This window comes from Aptenodytes forsteri, unplaced genomic scaffold, assembly GCF_000699145.1.
Source record: "Aptenodytes forsteri isolate BGI_AS27 unplaced genomic scaffold, ASM69914v1 Scaffold107, whole genome shotgun sequence".
Taxonomy (NCBI): Eukaryota; Metazoa; Chordata; class Aves; order Sphenisciformes; family Spheniscidae; genus Aptenodytes; species Aptenodytes forsteri.
The window spans coordinates 636,027-654,518 of NW_008794118.1; the positions used below are offsets into that span (position 1 = coordinate 636,027).

The 18,492-nt window shown below is 40.7% G+C and overlaps 1 protein-coding gene across 1 annotated transcript in view; it reads left to right on the forward strand.

Annotated features, from left to right (window-relative positions):
- Positions 1-18,492, forward strand: part of TRPC5 (transient receptor potential cation channel subfamily C member 5) — a 63,245-nt gene that overhangs the window by 19,760 nt on the left and 24,993 nt on the right. The window contains exons 3-5 of the mRNA XM_009276500.1: positions 9,749-10,085; positions 13,385-13,524; positions 17,572-17,894. Of these exons, the coding sequence (XP_009274775.1) occupies positions 9,749-10,085; positions 13,385-13,524; positions 17,572-17,894 (800 nt within the window). The remainder of the gene's footprint in view (positions 1-9,748; positions 10,086-13,384; positions 13,525-17,571; positions 17,895-18,492) is intronic.

Genomic DNA, 18,492 nt, shown 5'->3' on the forward strand with positions numbered 1-18,492 from the left:
CTCCGAACTTGGAAGAAGAAGAAGAAGAAGAAGAAGAAGAAGAAGAAGAAGAAGAAGAAGAAGAAGAAGAAGAAGAAGAAGAAGAAGAAGAAGAAGAAGAAGAAGAAATATTCAGAGAACTGATGGTTCATCAGTTTGACAAAGTGGACTTGAATGTTTATTTGAGGAAACAGTATTATTTGGTATATTATTCACATAACACCAAAATGTTCCAACTTGATGAAGGTTAGCCACATATTGCAGCTGTCACAGAACAGAACTGCAGAAGACTATCTTTTGACAGCAAAAACATCTCTGACTAATCTTGTCATGTACAAATTTGAAAAAAACAACATAAGACCAGTATGTCAGTCAAGGACAAGGACTCTTCTTGTGTTAGTGTAATGTGTAGCAGGCAGTAAATGCCCGGATCATTCTTTAAGTCATTTTTGGTGCCTCGTGCCTCTGACTTAAATGATCTCTTAGACAAAGACAGGAAATATGTTGAAAGCTAAAGGGATTGCCACTGTTTTAAGAACATTCAAGAATGATTTAGTGAGTTCATCAGTTCCCTTAACTTCATGTATCCCATCAGTCTTCTTGCCAGCAAGAGAAGAGGCTTGGGAAGCCAAAGTACAGGACATGATTGATTTGCTTTCTATAGACAACAGAAACTGGAAAGGAGAAGTGACGCCTTGTATATTGTATAAGCCAAGTGTTCAGTCTTACCACGTCTGAAGGTCTAGAGTGCCTTTCAGAATCACCTTTACGTCAGTAGTGAAGAGTATATCATGTTATTTCATTCTTCACTTTGAATGATACCCTGAAATAATAAACTCTTTGGAAAAAATATTGCTATGGATTCTCCCTTTTGGATGTAGAAGTGGTCATTGTTATTTATCTAATTTCTGTGAATTTCAGCTTTACTTGTGTCGCTTACTGAAGAGTGTTATGAAACTCTATAGAGAAAAGAACTGAGATTCCACTCCCCTTACACCCCTTTGTATGCATCAGATCCATCATCATCTAGATGAGCCATTTAGGTGTCTCATGATTGAGAACAGAGTTACCTCATAGTTCTTCACTCCAGGAAAAGTGAGACGGATAGATGGGTTAATCATAACCTCCCCAAACTGAGATCTTGTGCAGAATGGCATTTAAAAGCTGTGACTGCAGTTTTTGTGTTCTTATTCTTTCTCTACAAACCCCAGCTGGCTGAGTAAACATCCTTCAGCAAAGAATATGTCCTCCTCACCCTACAATGGTGATATTACTCAGAAGCAGAGGTAGCCTTTAGAGGTTCCCAAGAATGTGAGAAGTGTTTATAGTATGCTGGTCTGTTCTTTCCTGGATATTGGAGTAAATTTACTGATTCAGGAGAAGGTAAGGTAGAAAGAGAAAAGAAACCAAAATTAAATAGTTTCAGCATAGATACTTCTCAGGTCAGAAAGGAAACAAATGAAAAATATTTTTAGAACTTTTTATTAACACTAATAGGGTAAAGTAGGTATGTATTTAAAAATACTTGTGAATTACTTTTAAAATTCTTGTGTTTGCTTTACTTATCACTTATTTAATGTAAATGTTAGAAATTCACTAGGGAGAATAAACGCAGCCTTTTACTTAAAAGCCAATACCTTCTTCACTTCAGCTAAAGCCTATGAGAGCTCCTGGTATTCATTTGCAAGTTCCGTAACTCTTGCAAGTGCTGCCTGCAAGAGGACTCAGGAAACTCTGCAAGATTTGTCTCTGAACAGTTTTTAGCCTGAGTGTTTTTTCAGTGCTTCTGTAGGATGTGTTTGATATCCCCTGTTCAGCTCTTGGAAACCAGTTAGCGTGTTGTGAATTAACTCACTGTCTTTCTTAGGTATATCGCTTATATTCAGCACTTGCTTGTACTGCAGCACTCTGCCTTTGGAAACCCAGTCTATGCCTACTTAATCTTTGTAACAGAACTGTATCCTGGAATGTTTGCTGAAATACTTCCTACAGGAATTTATTTATCAGCTGTAGTCTTCTGTCTGCTAAAATAAATGCTGAAAGGTTTTCCTTGCGTCTGGACTCTTGCTCAGGGTCTGACCCAGACAAACCGTGTTCTGGTGGAGTGTTTGCTAACAGAGGTTGGCCTCCAGAAGCACCGGTCAGCAGTTTGCCTTTATTCAATGCAGAATTTATGCCTGCACTTAAATCCTGCTGACACAGGCCATAAATACAAACCTATAGCTAAACACGTTTAAGCGCTCTGAGTAGAGATGGATTTAATTTCAAGCTTAAATACTTTGTTAATTGCTTCTTCCATGGGCAGGTACCCAGGATTTGCAAGCTTCTCCCTTTGTCCTAGAATATGCAGGACCTCTTTTATTTAAATATTTAAACCAATCTAACATAAATTTGTGAAAACTATGAATTTTGATGGAACTGTAGCAGGCTTTTAGAGGTTATTCAGTCTTGCCTTTTGCCAGCATTCACATCAGTGGTGAATTTCCAATTGCTACTGCTTAAGCTGCGTTCATGTCTGCTACCATCAAGAGATGTGTTATGGATAGGAGACCTTTAGTTAAGATCCATGTGTCATCATCACTTAAAATATTTTAAGAACAGATTAGACAAAATTCTGTATAATTTGAGGCCATATGTTCATCTGTGGAGGATCTGGAGTATGTTTTATTCACCAGCTGAGGCATTGAGCAATTTGGGTAGCACCTGGTTTTCTTGAAGGACTCTTCCAGCTCAGCTAGTGATCTTCTTAATGGCAGGAATGACTGCCATTTGGATTTGCATCAGTGCTTCACTGTTAGTAGTAACAGGCATGCGAGCAGCAGCTGTGTTTTTGATAGGATATTCATCCTGTATTTTCCTGAGAAAAAACTATCTCTTGGAAGTCCCTGATGAGGAATGTTGAGTTGTAGTCCCTTTCCCTGAGTTATACAGTCTCCCCACCAACTTCTTTGTCTCATTTCTTCCTTTTTTTCCTGTTGTAGAAAGTGCTTAATTAACAGGATGAACAACCATTAGGTGTTTACCCTCTGCAGCTCACAATTCAGCAGCAGAATGTAAATAACTTTGCAGTCATTAACAAGACTGAACTTTAAAAAGAAATGTGCTACAAAAGAGGATTTTCTTATTCATCTCATTGTTTGCAACACCGCAAACTTGAGGAGGCTGGTATTTCTTATGTAGACTATCTGATCTCATAGGGCTTACTGGCTCTCTGCAGCAGACATCAAATTAGGCCACAGATAGTTTCTCTCTTCTGTCCTGGGCTAATTTAGAAATGTAGGTTTTTGAGTATTGCCCACTGGAATTTCCTTTAAGAGCAATCGAACTGACACAACAACCGCATTTCCTTTCTTCCTTGGAAGATCCTGTCCTTGGTACGAAATGGAGGCAGAGTGGTTTGTCTGTTGCACTGGAAGTGTGTTGTGCTACTTGGTTTGAGCAGGAGCATCTGCAGGATTTGGTGAGTGCAGGAAGAAGATGGATTTTAGAAGTTCGTTTCTTTGCATGCCATTTCATGTTCCTGAAGTCAAAGTTAGAGTAAAGAGGATCACTTCATTGCACAGTGCGATCCATGTGCCTGTTGACATTGTGCCAAGTGTTACAGCATGTTTGGGCTATTGGACAGTGCGTATTAAGCTTTGTGGGTTAAGATACTAAGATTGGCATTGATTGATAAACCCAAGCCTGTGGTAGGACTGACAGTGTAGGAGTTTCCTACATCTTCATGGGAGGAAAGAAATTCTAGCCAATTGATTCTGAAAATTCAAGTACGAAAGGCTGTGTTCTCCCCAGCGCATCTGCAGTTGTGTTGATGTGCATGGAGTAGATACTTCTGTGCCTGGGTAGGTCACCCCTGCTAGCACCTTGGGATGAAGAGGGGCATAGACCTGCTGCTCCCAGCCCTGCCTGGCCACGCTGTGCTCGCCAGCACTGGGGGGAGACGTGTCTTCAGAGACATCTCCCTTCGATCTGCCAGAGAGAGGGTGCAAGGCAGTACCTCTGCAGGATGGGACAGGGCTTTCTACTGAGTGGAGAATGGCAATGGCATATATCCTTTTCATGATAGAATTGGATTCACAGGAAATCTACGTTCTTTACAGATCTAGCTAAAATATATACTTATGCTACTACATCAGACACTGCAGTTGCCCGATTGTCACACAGACTGCAAAATCTAGCTCAGTTCATGCGAAAATCTGCCTTTCCAAAGTCAAAATAGCTTTAATTGTAGAGGGCAGCAGCATACAATAATACCCCCAAACACAGTAACCTTGCAGGTATTCAACTGCCATGTTTTATATGCTGTGGGATACAGTGCTGTTGGTGAGATCTAACCTACTGAAATGAGTGTCAGACGGGGAACTAAAGTTAATTTCATGGCTCCCATGTCACATTTGGCTCTCAGTGGTAACCTCATTGGGAGCTGATGTAGCTGACTGATAGAAGAACTCGGTCCTGCTTATTAACACAGGGCTCTGCAGTAACAAATTAGTGCTTATTCATCTATGAAGAGCATTCACTATCACCATCCGCAGCAAGAGTACAGAAAAGAACTCCAGCAAACTCCAAACAGAAGAGCCTGTTGGCAGCCCTCACGATAATCAGAATAAATGCAGAGAGATACTGTGCTCAGCCCCTAGATGTCTATCAGGGAGCTATTTCAGTTGCTCCCTGAGGCATTCACATCTCAGCCCATCTGTGTCTGATCCTAAATTACTTATGACTGTGAGAGATAAGGGATTTCCCCATAGATAAGGGGGGGGGGTATGGAACATAATTTCTGTGTTCGATATTTATATTAATGGCACCGCATGCAGAAAACATTTAATTCCCAAGAAGTAGAATTTAGGTGACATAAAAATATCAGTAAAGATTAGCTATTAAGAAAAAGATACTCCATCCAGCAGCTGCTTTTTTCCCTTAAAAATCTTCCCCTTGGTAGAGGATCAGGTGACAATGAGTATGATGAACATTGAAAATGAAATTCTCTAATAGCACAATCCAGCTGCAAGCCAAATGTTACACAAAGACCCTGGCAAGACTGAAAGAAGAAAGAGAGAACATAAAAGACTTTGTATTGCAGTAGTTTCTACCCTCAAAGTGCTTCCCAACCATGACTGAAGTTGCTGATCTCACTTCTTGGAAAGGCAAAGATACTTATCCCTATTTTCAGAAGCCGGGAGACTGAGCATCTTGCCCACCAGTGACACAGTGGCATTGTCCTCACAAGAACGTACTCTGAGTTGCATCTTCTCTCCTAGTCATTAAGTGAACTGTATCTTCAGATAGGGACAGGTTCTGCTCAACAGGTAATGGAGAAGGAGCTTGCTCTTTGGTTTACCTCCCCCAGAAATGCATCTACAGGCTTTGTCTACAGGTGGGGACAATCCTGGACAATGTTATGCCAGCACTACCACAGGCTTCATAGCATTGAATGTTTAGTTCACACATTAGCTGAATTGAGTATAAATGCCGCCTTTTGGAAGCATTTCTTTTCATTAATGCAGCTGTCAGAACATTCTCCATCATGTCTGTGGGATGATGCCTTGTGCTGCCATTTGTAATAGAGATTGGAGACTCCTGTAACGCAGCAGTCCTTGCAAAAATGCTTGATACCGTGCTTGTTACGTATTGGAGAAATACTGTGTTTGCAAGTCATATGCTCATCTTCTTAGACAAATAGCTTCTGGTACAGTACATTTGCCTCTGATTCTGGACCATCTACAAAACTGGGACAATACGCAGTTTTTTAATTCATTACAGTCTCTCCTTTTCATTGTGCAGAAACTTTAACTGATACCAAATCCTGTCACATACAGTATGTTCATGTGAAATGATAAAAGACTATGATATATACATGCGCTGTTTCTATCTATGGCAAATGAAAGTCTTTGCAAAAAGGTGAAAAAACAAACTTGCAACCCTACTTACGTGGAAATTGAACTTGTACGCAGGAAAGGCCTTGGCATAAGTACTGTTGGAGAAGTCAACTTGCTTTTCCAGATCTCAGTTCTGTCTATTTGCAAAGTAGAAAAAAGATTGTTTCCTTAACTTTATGAAGAAATTTGAAATTATGGATGATAACAAAAGTTACAAATATTGCAGTTTCAGGCTACTTCACACCTAAACGTGCTAAAGCTGAGCTTTTTCGTGTTTTTATATTTTATGTGCATTGATTTAGCAGTATGAATCCTAGACAGTCTTTAATGAGTTGAGCATTCAATGGTTTAGTCTAGTCAATGAATTTGATGGTTTAGTCTAGGTAACAACACCTGGAAGCAAAGATGAGGCCGACATTCACAGGACTACTTGGGGAAATAGCTAGTTTCTGTATTCTTTTAAGTTAACACAAAGTTACTGAAAAGCTATTGGTTCTTTAGGCAGCACACCAAGGGCTTAGTTGACTTCTTCGTTATAATTCAGAATTTCAGTGTTTCTGCACACTGGAAATTTTGTTTTTCAGCCAGCTGTAGTCCTTGCACTACTTGAGATCTAAGCTGCAGTATTTACTAATTTTAAATCTGTGATTAATAAGTTGGACTAATATGAGTTAGTAAAAGCCTACATTGGTAAGTGCTTAGCCTTACCTTTAACAAAGACAGCATTTGATGGTTGGTGACATTAGGGAGAGTTTCTTTCTGTGTTGTGCTTAAATTTCCCTTAGGCCATTTTCAGTGAGGGTGGGATGGGCTTGATTGGAAAATGTAATGGCTTTTTCCGTTTCCGTTCCCTTTTGCCAAGCTGGTCTTTAAAGCTGCTCTTCCGTGATGTGTGAATTTCTCTCCATTTGAAGAACTAACATCAGATACAACACAGAAAGCAGATTTTAGAAATGAGCTATTAGGCAGAGAAGACGCACTTTTGAGATGCTTGCAAGTTGCACAGCAACCAGAGGAACATAAAGTCATTTGATTTCTCAAATGACTCTGACTTTGCCTCAAGGGAAAAACAGTTTTATTCTCCCCTTAGAGCTTTCTATCATATGTGATAAAAAGAAAATGTGTTTATACATTTTCTCCCTCAAAAAAAAAAAAAAAAAAAAAAAAAAAAGTTGTACCTCACCTCTGAGAAACAGCAGCATCTATTACCATGTAAATTACCGCAGAACACATCTGGTCACAGCTCCTGTTTGTAATCTTAAATGAGAAAATATAGCAGTGTAACCTTCCGTTTCTTCTAGCTTTTAGACATAATGCGCTGACTCTTCTGAAATCATAGTTCAAAAACCAACCAACCAAACGACAATCAATGCTTGATGTTTTTTCAGTTTCTGTAGAATTGTTTCTTTCATCACTGTCCCCAGACTTGGAATTTTACAATAACATTTTCTGATTGTTACGGGCAACAGGCCTTGGCTTTTTCTGGAGATCATCACCAGATCAACTATTGTCCAGTTTCTGCTGCATGCATGCGTAGGTTGATTCCAAATCAAATGTGTTTCTGATTTTCTTTTCTGATGCCCTCTGGAGCATGGTGTCACTTGTATGTTAGATGCAGCAGTCATGTTTATTATAGTAATAATACATAAATATCCAGCTTCATAAATGCCAGATATTCCTCTTGGAGATCTTATTTTCAATACTAATTTTGGTCAGTCCATATATTTGAACTACCCAGTCCAAAAATGGTCTGATTCTGGTATAAACAGCCTGTTATAGCATATAAAATATATTCACAAAATCTAAAAATACCTACAGAAATGAATGACTTTATCAGACTGAGCAACTAATTTTTTCTTTCGCTTGACCTTGGTTTAGTCATTTTGAACATGGCAGTGACAGTGCTCTGCTTGTATAGAGCACTCCGAGAACTGCACATGAAAAGTCCTCCCAATATTGGGCTGTTTTGGCGGTATGGGTATGTGCTAAAGCTTTTATTAAGAATTGTCTCTTTCACGCCGAATCTGATCTCCTGGTGACTAAGACCTACGGGGAGTCCTAGGTGTCTTTAGATATGATGAGAAGAGCCTTGTAACTGTCTCATAAATGCACATGTGATGGCTGATTCAGTATTAGCTCAGGCCATGTCTACACTGAGTGCAGTAGTGTCTACATAGGGGCTTCTGCCAGGGTCAAAAAATCATACCAATTTGGGGTGGCAAAACAGTAAGACTCTTGTATTCAGAAGCCAGTCCCTTTGCTACCATGGCAAAGTCCTTCCAAGAGCTCGTTTAAATTGTAGTGGTGAAAGAGTGCTTTGCCTGATAAAATTTTCTTTGAGGGGGAAGAAGAGTGTGGTGGCACTACATCCCTCCCAGAGATCCAAGTGTAATAAACAGCTGTCATCTTAGGTCACTCACCGCTTTAAGTCTCCTTTATAAGAGGTCTTTTCTCCTTGAAAAAGGCTGCTAGTGCTTTGTGTCCACTGGAAGTGTGATTCTTTCTGATATAGCTGTGTGCAATCATAGATGTAGTTTTATTGCTACAGGAGTACAGGTCACTCACCGCTTTAAGTCTCCTTTATAAGAGGTCTTTTCTCCTTGATAAAGGCTGCTAGTGCTATTGTGTCCACTGGAAGTGTGATTCTTTCTGATATAGCTGTGTGCAATCATAGATGTAGTTATATTGCTACAGGAGTATGTTTATCGATAACTGTATCCATGCTAGGACAGTTTTTTGGGTTTAATTACAGCAAAGTAAGTATAACAAGCATCCTCAGAACAATAGTTGAGATTTTTCTTTTGAACTTGCAGAGCCCAGTGAGAAATCTGAATTTCGTAGATCAGAAGTATAACTTTGTTAAGATGGATTAGAAATCAAATATGTAAAGAAAAACACAGTTGGTCTTGCAGACATCTCTAATTAGCTATGGGTCTGAAAAGTTTTGAAAACCATGGGGCTGTCCAGGTATAATCAGGAACATAAAGTCTTCTGGCATAGACCAGAAATATTGTGGCTTGCGTTTGAAATTCCAAAGGCTGTTAGGTGTTAGAACAATCTGAAGTAGTTGCAACCTGAGCATGTCTGGTATGGAGTCAGAGATGCAATAAATCACCATCATAATGCTATTTTTTGCAGAGTGAAAGTAAACTTTCAAGTGTCACTTTTGGTACCGTGATCAAAGATTTCTTTTTGCCTCTGCTTAATCTCTTACATTTTACAACTGCTCTCTTCCTTCATAGCGACGCACGTTTACAAGTGTGCTGTCCTGCTTCCCAACAGATGTCACCTGGCTGAACTTTACATTACTGCATGCTGTCTCATGCCCAGCCCATCCCACACACACATATGCTGGCCTCCTTGCACAAAACCACGTGCAGCACCCCACACACTCCTGGAGACGTTCTCTCTGCCTCTCTCTCTCTCTCCCTCTCTCACATACACGCACACTCAGAGCTTTACACCTTTTCCCTCCTGTTTCATCTTTTAGTCACTTCTTAAAGATGCTGACAGTGAGTTGTTTGAGACAGTTGAAACCTGAAAAATTCTGAAAAGAAAGGTGCTGAAAGAGAAACATACTGGAAGAGAAAAAGCTCATAGTAATTTTTGTTGTATCACTTTTGCACGAGGCTTCATGTGTGGTGAGTGACTGATCTACATAAGGATGCTTCAAATAGAAAAAAACTCATAGAAGAAATCTTAAATCCTATGTAGAAAAATAAGAGCAAAATCTCCCTCCTTTCCTCCCTCTGTCTCCAAATTATGCTTTTCCACCCCACAGCCAGCCCCAAACTTAATATGAGGGTCTGTGTGGGCTCTAACACATATGTGAGGGGGAGTGCACATGAAGTACCCGTCAGTAATAATCTTTCTTTTTCTTTCCTCCTCAGTTTGTTGCTCAGCCAAACTGCCAGCAGCTACTAGCAACGCTTTGGTATGATGGTTTTCCAGGATGGAGGCGGAAACACTGGGCAGTAAAACTCTTGACCTGTGTCACCATTGGACTGCTATTTCCTGTGCTATCCGTGGCATATCTGATTGCACCGAAGAGCAGGCTGGGACTGTTCATTAAAAAGCCATTTATAAAGTTTATCTGCCACACTGGCTCTTACCTAACCTTCCTCTTCATGCTCCTGCTGGCGTCGCAGCACATCGTCAGGACTGACCTTCATGTGCAGGGACCACCTCCCACCATCGTGGAGTGGATGATCCTGCCCTGGGTTCTAGGTAAATCAGAAACACAAAAATGCCTGAGCCAGTTGCCTGACTCACACCCGTGGCAACTGTGTGGAGACTCATTCCTGATCTCAGCATCATCAGCATGTAAAGAGATTTGGCAGCCAGCTTCACTAACTGTGTAAAACAGCTGGGCTCCTTCTGGAACAACAGATCCTGTTGGCCTAGGGCTCTTCTGCTGTTCATATTGCCATCTGACATGCCTTTAGACACGACCCTGAGTAAACCGCAGCAGATGCAGCTCTCTCCCTGCTTTCCCATGCTCTGTGCGAGGAATGGGTTAGGAATTAGCTTCTGCGTCACGCTAGTAACAAATAGTGTCACTTCTCACGCTGGCTTAGTTCTGCTGGCTGGTACGTGGCAGAAGGCAGCGCCGAGAGCCTGTCTCTGCTTTTGCCTTCTTACTGATCTACTCCCGGAGTCAGTGCGCAAATGCCAGGCCTGTTTATTCCTGGCGTCCCAGACTCCCAAAAAGCCTACAGGAAGGCAGAAAAGGGAAGATAAATCTCACTCCGCCGTATGCCTCTGTGCTGATAAACACTGACCAAATTGATATTGAGCGCTCTAATATAAGCAGGAGAAGGAGGGAGTATTTATCATCAGAAGGTTAAATGTGAGGCTCTTATTCCGGTCTGGCTCGGGCCACCACAACCGTGAAGAAAAGGAGGCATCTGTGTTTCTGAAGGCAGGATATACGGGTGAGGTAGTGAGATGGTATGGGAGAAAGTGGATAGAGCCACTGAGGGAGAAGAGCAGAGAAGCATAGTTGGATATATTTTTGATGAGAGAGAAGTGTTTACCCTTTCAAACTGAGCTCCAACACAACAGCAAGTGAAAACCTGTGGACTCCATTAGAAGCATGATCTCTCCTCTAACTAAGCTCCCATCTCCCTTGCTGTACCATTAACATGTAGCACCACTGTGAGCTGGGGTGTTACTAGGAGGCCTGCTCACGGGCAATGGTTTCCACACCTTTATAGCTCTCCTCCAGCTCTGTCCATGCAGCCCAGGTCAGTTCAGTGCAAGACCCCAGAGGTCAGGTAACATTGAATTGCGACTGTCTAGTAGGCGTCAGTGGCCTGGAAAGCCACACTGATGCTTTCTGAGGACACCTCTCACAAACCTCAATCTCTGGAGCTCTCCTTATGGCTCCTCAATGCTTCTCACGGGTCCACCTCTGCTTTCCTGTGCCTGCTGGCTCCCCTCTCCTGGTAACACTGGGCCCCAGCTCCTCGTTTCTGTGGTGGCTCTGGATCAGGCTGGTTCTGTGCTGGACGAGCCTAGCTGTTCCCCGTGCCAAACCTAAAATTGCTGATGGAAAACAAGGAAAGAAAGTAAAGAGTTGCAGACATGTTCACAAATCAGTTTCCATCGTGACCCAGGGCACTTTGCTCCTTGCATAGCTCTACCACAACTTACAAATGGTAACTCAAGCCTCATTATCTTACTAAACTGATTTATGGCATTGAAATGCCTGTGTTGGTAGAAACTTCAGAATAAGCTGAGAAGGTTAAATGTCTTTTCTGAGCTTAGGCGATCTCTTTATCCTTAACTTCATGGTTAAAATTGAGGGAAATCGTAGGCATTTCAGCAAAACTGATTTGCAGATGAAAGAAGGATAATACATTAGAAAAACCCTTTCAAAATCACCTCTTACAGCTGTCTGCTCTTCTTTTGAGTTCCTTTGTTTCGGATAAATAGGGATATTGTGGGACTGTTTATTAAATGGAGAAATTAGAAAAGTTTCACCAGATTAAAGGTTATTATTTAAGAAATATTTTCTACTATAAAAGGAGAGAGAGAACAGGCACACACAGCATTGTTGTAACTATAGTAACCAGCAATGATAACTCACTATAAATACAGTGTATGAGTTCTTCCACAGGCTTCTCTCCATTGATTTATTTTATTTTATGTTTTTGTGTGCATGCAAAGATTTGGAGGCAGCTGTAATAAAATTATCTTATTGGCCTTGACATTATGCTTGCCTGACCACTGACCTGCTGGCTGGCAGCTGAAGAGCCAAGATTGATATTTGGATGTTTGCAGAAGTTCATTTCAACATTATCTGCTCTTCAGATTGAGCTTTCAGGTCCTAAAACTTGAGTTGCAAGTAGCATTTCAGTGACCACTGCAGTATCCTGTGGTTAGGTATGGGTAGCAATTTGGGTAACTATGTTGGTAATGCACCTGGGGGTGTATTTTGTTGGGTTTCTTTCTTTTCACACGTTTGAGGTCTTCATTCAAGGATAATGTTGTAAACTGGGTAATTCAAAATATTTGGGGGCTCTAAAGACATTCTCAGAAGCATGTAGGTGATGAAGGAGCCTAGCTGCCACTTGCTTTTTAATGGGACTTAGGCTCTCAAAAATACTTAAACAGTTCTACAATAAAGGACATATATGTTACTTAAAATTAGAATTGTACGCCAGGCGAGTTTAGCAGTCTGGTAATGAACTTTAGAAGCTGCCCCTCACCCCTCCAGCTGCAAGGAGGTATAGTGAATGTTAGCAAGTGCCAAAAATTACCACCAGAAGGCATTTCAGCATTGAGATGATGAGCTCTGGCCGTATCCTCGGGAACAAATATTCACCTCACAGAACCCATAGCCATATTTGACATTAGGTGAGTCACTGCTGAGAGATGCGATGCCAGGCTGCAGTGCCCTTTTTCATGCTGAGTCCTACCTTTTTTCACAAATATTCCCTATGGGCTTTTTGTGCAGCAAGATGCATAAATAGAGTGACTGAGCATAGAGAATGAATTCACTTCTTCCTTCTTCGGTGTGATATTTCCAGGTCAGGGAGGAAATGTACTGGCACGCAGAAGCTGGTACTAGTGTTGCATGTTCTGCAGAGAAAGTCAGGAGAATTCAGTGCTGTCCAACTGAGCAATGAATTACTTATAGTTTCTATGAGAATAGACAATCTGTTAGAAACTATACCAAATACAGTTGCTTAAATATTTTATTCATGTAGAACAAATTTCATCTGAGCCAATCCGTTCATACCAGTTATAATTAACATATGTTTCAAGCAGTCTCCTTGTGTGTATATCTGGAGCCCTGGATAGGAAACCTATGTCTTTTTCTTATCTCTCTAGACTACATTCCCCACAGAGTTGTAAAATGTCTCATCATCAGCAGTATTACACTTTGTAGAAGACAGGAGGAATGAGATATTTTTTCCAAGCTGTTAATTTAGAATTGTCTTTTATTACATCGGATATACACAGTGCTTTAATGGCAAATAATACCTCGTCATGACAATGAACTCTTTTTCTTTCTACAGGTTTTATCTGGGGAGAAATCAAGGAAATGTGGGATGGTGGATTCAATGAGTACGTACATGACTGGTGGAATCTGATGGATTTTGCAATGAACTCTCTCTATCTTGCAACTATCTCCCTTAAAATTGTTGCCTACGTCAAGGTACAGTAACTTGGGAGAGAGAATTTGTAACTTGCTTGTGAGAACTATAGTACACAGGGTAGAAACTGTCAAAATCAAAATTACAGGTCAAAGAGAATAGCTGCTTTTCAAGCAGTCCAGTTTTGAAAATTCACCTGGAAAGCTTATTAATTTGTTTGGAGAATGATCGTCCTTCTCATCCTGACTCTGATAAAGACTGAAGTAGATTGCTTGGGCATTGGGTAGAAGTTTCCCCACTTGCTGTCCGTTTTGTAGCTACTCAGTTGCCAAAGATACGTTTTGTTTTCCATACTGACACTGGACCTCTTCCAACAATGCTAGACATAATGAAAACATGATTTTTAAATAAAACAGTAAAGGAAAACAAGAATAGGGTTATCTGAAAACATCTACAGCCAAGCTTTATAATCTGTAGTCCTACAGACCTGTAGATTACTAATCAGAAGTTTGTGAAAAGTCTACTAAGAATAGCAAGCCTGCTAGTATATATCATCTGATATAAAGGAGTCAACTTATTCTCTTCAATATATAGTTTTAAACTATAGGCAAGGAAATGACAAAGGAGCATGCTGGAGCGTTAACACCGTGTAGATTCTTCACTGTCATGTTCCATTATGGCAAGAATGCACATCAGAGCTCATCCTCAAAAGCACCTTCCACATCTATAAACTTCCGATGCTCCAACTTAGCGTATGCACATGTTTTGAAGCCGGAGGATGGCCTGAAGCACTTTACTTCTGTCTCTCTTTTTCAAAGACACAGACAAGACACAAATGGCCTCCTGCAAACTTGCTTATGCAATGGCTCTCTTTGACTTCAGTTGGAGCTGCTTGGCCCGATTCTTTTCTTGGTATGAATCAGCAGTAACTTCACTACAGTTAGTGTAATTACACAGGTGTAAATCAAGTAACTGGAGTCTGCTCCTTGGCCACTTATGCGCTTTCTAGTTTTGCTGTGCTACTGTGTTGGTTTTGCCCTGGTAGAAGGGTAGTACTTCTTTTAGCCCACCGCCTAATAACCAGGACAAGCACTTCCCCAAAGCAACCTTGTTTATTCCCGCCCAAGCATGTATGCAGGCGGAGAGGAAAAGAGGAGAAAATTTCACAAAGCTCATCATTGACTCCAAAATGGCAAGGCTTTTATAAAAAACTCTTTAGCAAGCAGTCCTGCTGTGGGGCCTTTTTAAAATCCAGAAGGCTGCATAGTGGTGAGTTGGTTTTTCAAAGGGAAAAGCTTTAAGATAGTTGCTGCTCCCTGAAGAGGCAGCTCTGTAACAGCATCAAAGCAGGAACAGATTACATCTTTTTTTCTCCCAACATTCAGAACCAGTGAGGAAATTGCAGACTTGAAAGGTTGGTTTTTAAACTGGGGGCAATACAAAAAAATGCTGTGGAAATTGTAAGATCCACGAACAAATCGTAAATTGTTAACAATCTCGCTCTTTCTCTTTCTCAGACACAAATTACTGAAAGAGCTGTGCATCCACAGATTTGTACAGTCACATACTGAGATTGAAACTCATAGCCAAACCACACGTACAAAGGAAGTGCAGCTTTCTTTATATACTCTGTAAGAACTACAGAAACTTACAGGCTAACTACAAAGACCTAAATGCCAGCACACAAAAGAATGCTTACAGGAATATATCAGTTTGAGTACAGATCAGACCCACTTGGATTAAACCTGACTGATCTAAGGTCTGCTCCTGACGAGGACCAATGTCAGACAATTCTGAGAGGTGCATAAAATCTTGTATAGGAGTAGTTCTGAAACAGCATGCTCACAGAAGTTCCTTTCTGACCTATGTCACTTAGAGGTTGCAGTATGCTCTGAAACATGAGGATTTATAATGTTGATAATGGCTTCAAAACCTTTTGCAGCATGACTTGTAAAGGTTTCTGTTATTTATAGAACAGCCCTGAGCTGGAAAAGGCTGGTATATATGCCAATATACCGTATCCTAACACTTCTTAGAACTTCAAAGGATTACATGGGCATTTAGCTTTCTGCCAAATATCAGAAAAATAAATTGCATACTGACACTAATGTTTTCCATCCTTGTTTTTACATGGAGACTTTCTATTTCTTGATTTGACCGGTTACAAGACCTGGCCCTAAGATTGTCCAATACCAATGAAATCTTCAGGCTAATTTTAGGGTAAAAATACTTTCTTAATCAGTTTTCATTTGCTGCATTGAATTATCACGGAATGAGGAAGGGTAAATGTGACTGCCTGGTGTAACTTATCTGTACTATTCTGTATACATCTCTGCTGTGTTTCATCTTCATCTTCTGATGCCTAACCCAAACAACTCCAGCCTTCCCAGATACCCAGCTTCATTAGATGCCTCTGAAATCCTGTTTCTCTATTACCTATGATGCTAGGCTGCTCTGAAGAGACTACTGTTTTCCAAGCAAGGATATACCATCCGTTTATAAAGGGCCAAAATATGACCCTAACAAGTTGCTTTAAAAATAGATGTGAGACGAAGAAGACCTTTTCACATACCTTTACATGCAGTCTATGCTAAACTGTAGCAGAGAGCCCCTGGGCTGCTGTGTCCAGCTGGCATGCAGAAGAGAATTGAGAACAACTGTGCAAATCTGCTCTCTAGGCAGGGGAGGCTTTCCGATCACAACCATCCGCCCCCACTGCTGGATATTGGCAAAAAGTTAACATGTCTGCCTGTTTGTAAACATTTTAAGACCCATCTTCAAATCAAGTTAACAGACTCAGGCCATGATGTTCATGTAATAAAGAACATTTTGGAAATGCCACAAGCAATCGGAGGTCATGCTGAAATGCTTTTGTATCGTGTCTCAGCTCCTTTATACAGAGGAATAGTTTGAAATATCAACTTGCTTTTAGCTGTGTCCTTGAAAAAATTGTGAGCTCGTGTACTGGACCTTCAGATTTAAACAGAAAGTCCCTGCAAACTCATCTGTCAGTATGATATTGATACCATTTCCTTTTAAAAGGTACAAAAATTATTTTAGGAATCCTAAACATGCTGGCTACACTATTAGCTATATTATTCTAAGTACATTTTTGCCTTTTTATACATGTTAAATGAGCAGAGACAAATGTTAAAAGGACAATTATTCTTTGATGTTAAAATGTCTTTGACTCCATTCTGTTGTGCCAGTATAGCTAAGCCAGAGTAGTTACATTTATACAACCAGCTCTTTTGTGTTACCTATTTGCATCTGGCTGCACTTTGCTCAGAAAACGCTTCTGCTTTTACAGTTACATTACAAACCAAGTTAATGTTATAATTGATGCACTCAAATGTATCCAGTGTTTCAGCTCTAATTATGACCTCTGCTTTAGCAACTCTCCTAAAATTGCCATGACAAATTAACTAATAAGAAAATTAATATGAAGAAGGCATTTTGGTTCTGGGCTGTTGGCACTTTTTTGGAGATTACTAGGGAAGGAAAGCATCCACTTCTTATGCTCAATAGTTCATTGCTTTCGTTCTTCCCTCCCTTCCCCCTCCCTCACATTCTTCCTGGAATGTGCAGTGTTTTGAATGTGCAGTCATATTTAGGAGGAAAAAGAAAAAAAAGTAATTGGAAATTTCCAACCTGAACCTGCTAAAGGGCAGCCTGAACCCCTTTAAATGTTGAAAGAGAAGGAGATTGTGTATGAACCCATGGACCTGAAGAACCCGCAAACAGTGAACTCGAAATTCAAAAGGCCTGTTTTCTAAATTTAGGCTAACAACAGGCAACATACCAGAAACCTCTAAAGAAAAGCTGGTCCCACAACTATCCGTATCAGGGGGTCATAATCTGGTAGGGAGAGTTCATAAGAAGGCATCATTAAACCTAAGTCTCTGCCCTGATCAAGTCAGCTTCAATCCTGAATCCTGAATGTTAGTCTGACAATAGCTGAGACTTAAGAGTTTAAAAGTACTTCTTGTGTTACCAGTACCTGGTTAGCATGTACATGTGAAGCATTAGTATTAGCAGGTGTGACTTTCTGAGTTACCTCAGAGTAATTACAACATAATTAACTTTTATACCCTTGTTATTTCTTTCAGTATAACGGTTCTCGTCCAAGGGAGGAATGGGAAATGTGGCACCCGACTCTCATTGCAGAAGCCCTCTTTGCAATATCCAACATTTTAAGTTCCTTGCGTCTCATATCCCTGTTTACAGCAAATTCACACCTGGGACCCTTGCAGATTTCTCTGGGACGTATGCTGCTAGACATCCTTAAATTCCTTTTTATCTACTGTCTGGTGCTTCTGGCTTTTGCCAATGGACTGAACCAGCTTTATTTTTATTATGAGACCAGTGCCTCGGAGGAACCCAACAACTGCAAGGGGATCCGATGTGAGAAACAGAACAATGCCTTCTCCACGTAAGACGTCCTTTCCTTTCTGTTTTTAAGGTTGACTTCCACTGTCCCCTGTCCTACCTGCCTTTGCCTGTTGTCTGTCGCTGCACTGAAAGTGCCTTTATTTATTCATTCGCAAATATCAGGTGAGCTGGTTGACTATGCAGGAAAGGTGTGAGTTAACTGGGGCAAACATTCTGCCGAGCTTTGCTGTCAGAAAGCCTCTTACTTAGGTCTGCAAGCGGGAGACAATCGTTTTAGTTCTGGACCAAAGAGTCTCCCTACATGATCCTGCAACTTAAATTTTATTATGGCTATGTACAATTTCAGTATATTTCAGAAAGCAAGTATCCTTTTGCCATAATAATTGTTTTGTCTGATTCTGGAGGAAAGGAGGGGAAGCTAAAGAAAATGTAGAAAATAAGGGATAAACCTATGAAAAAAAGGTATTAGTAAATAATGTGATACAGCAACAACAGCAATCTCACCTAGGCCATTTTTATGCATACATGATGTTGCAGGCTTCTCTGGTCTCCTTGCAGTGGGGTGAGACTAAAATCCCAGCAAAATCCTTTTTGCTGGAAATGCTGGTACTTTACTGAGATGTTGGCATGGAAATTGC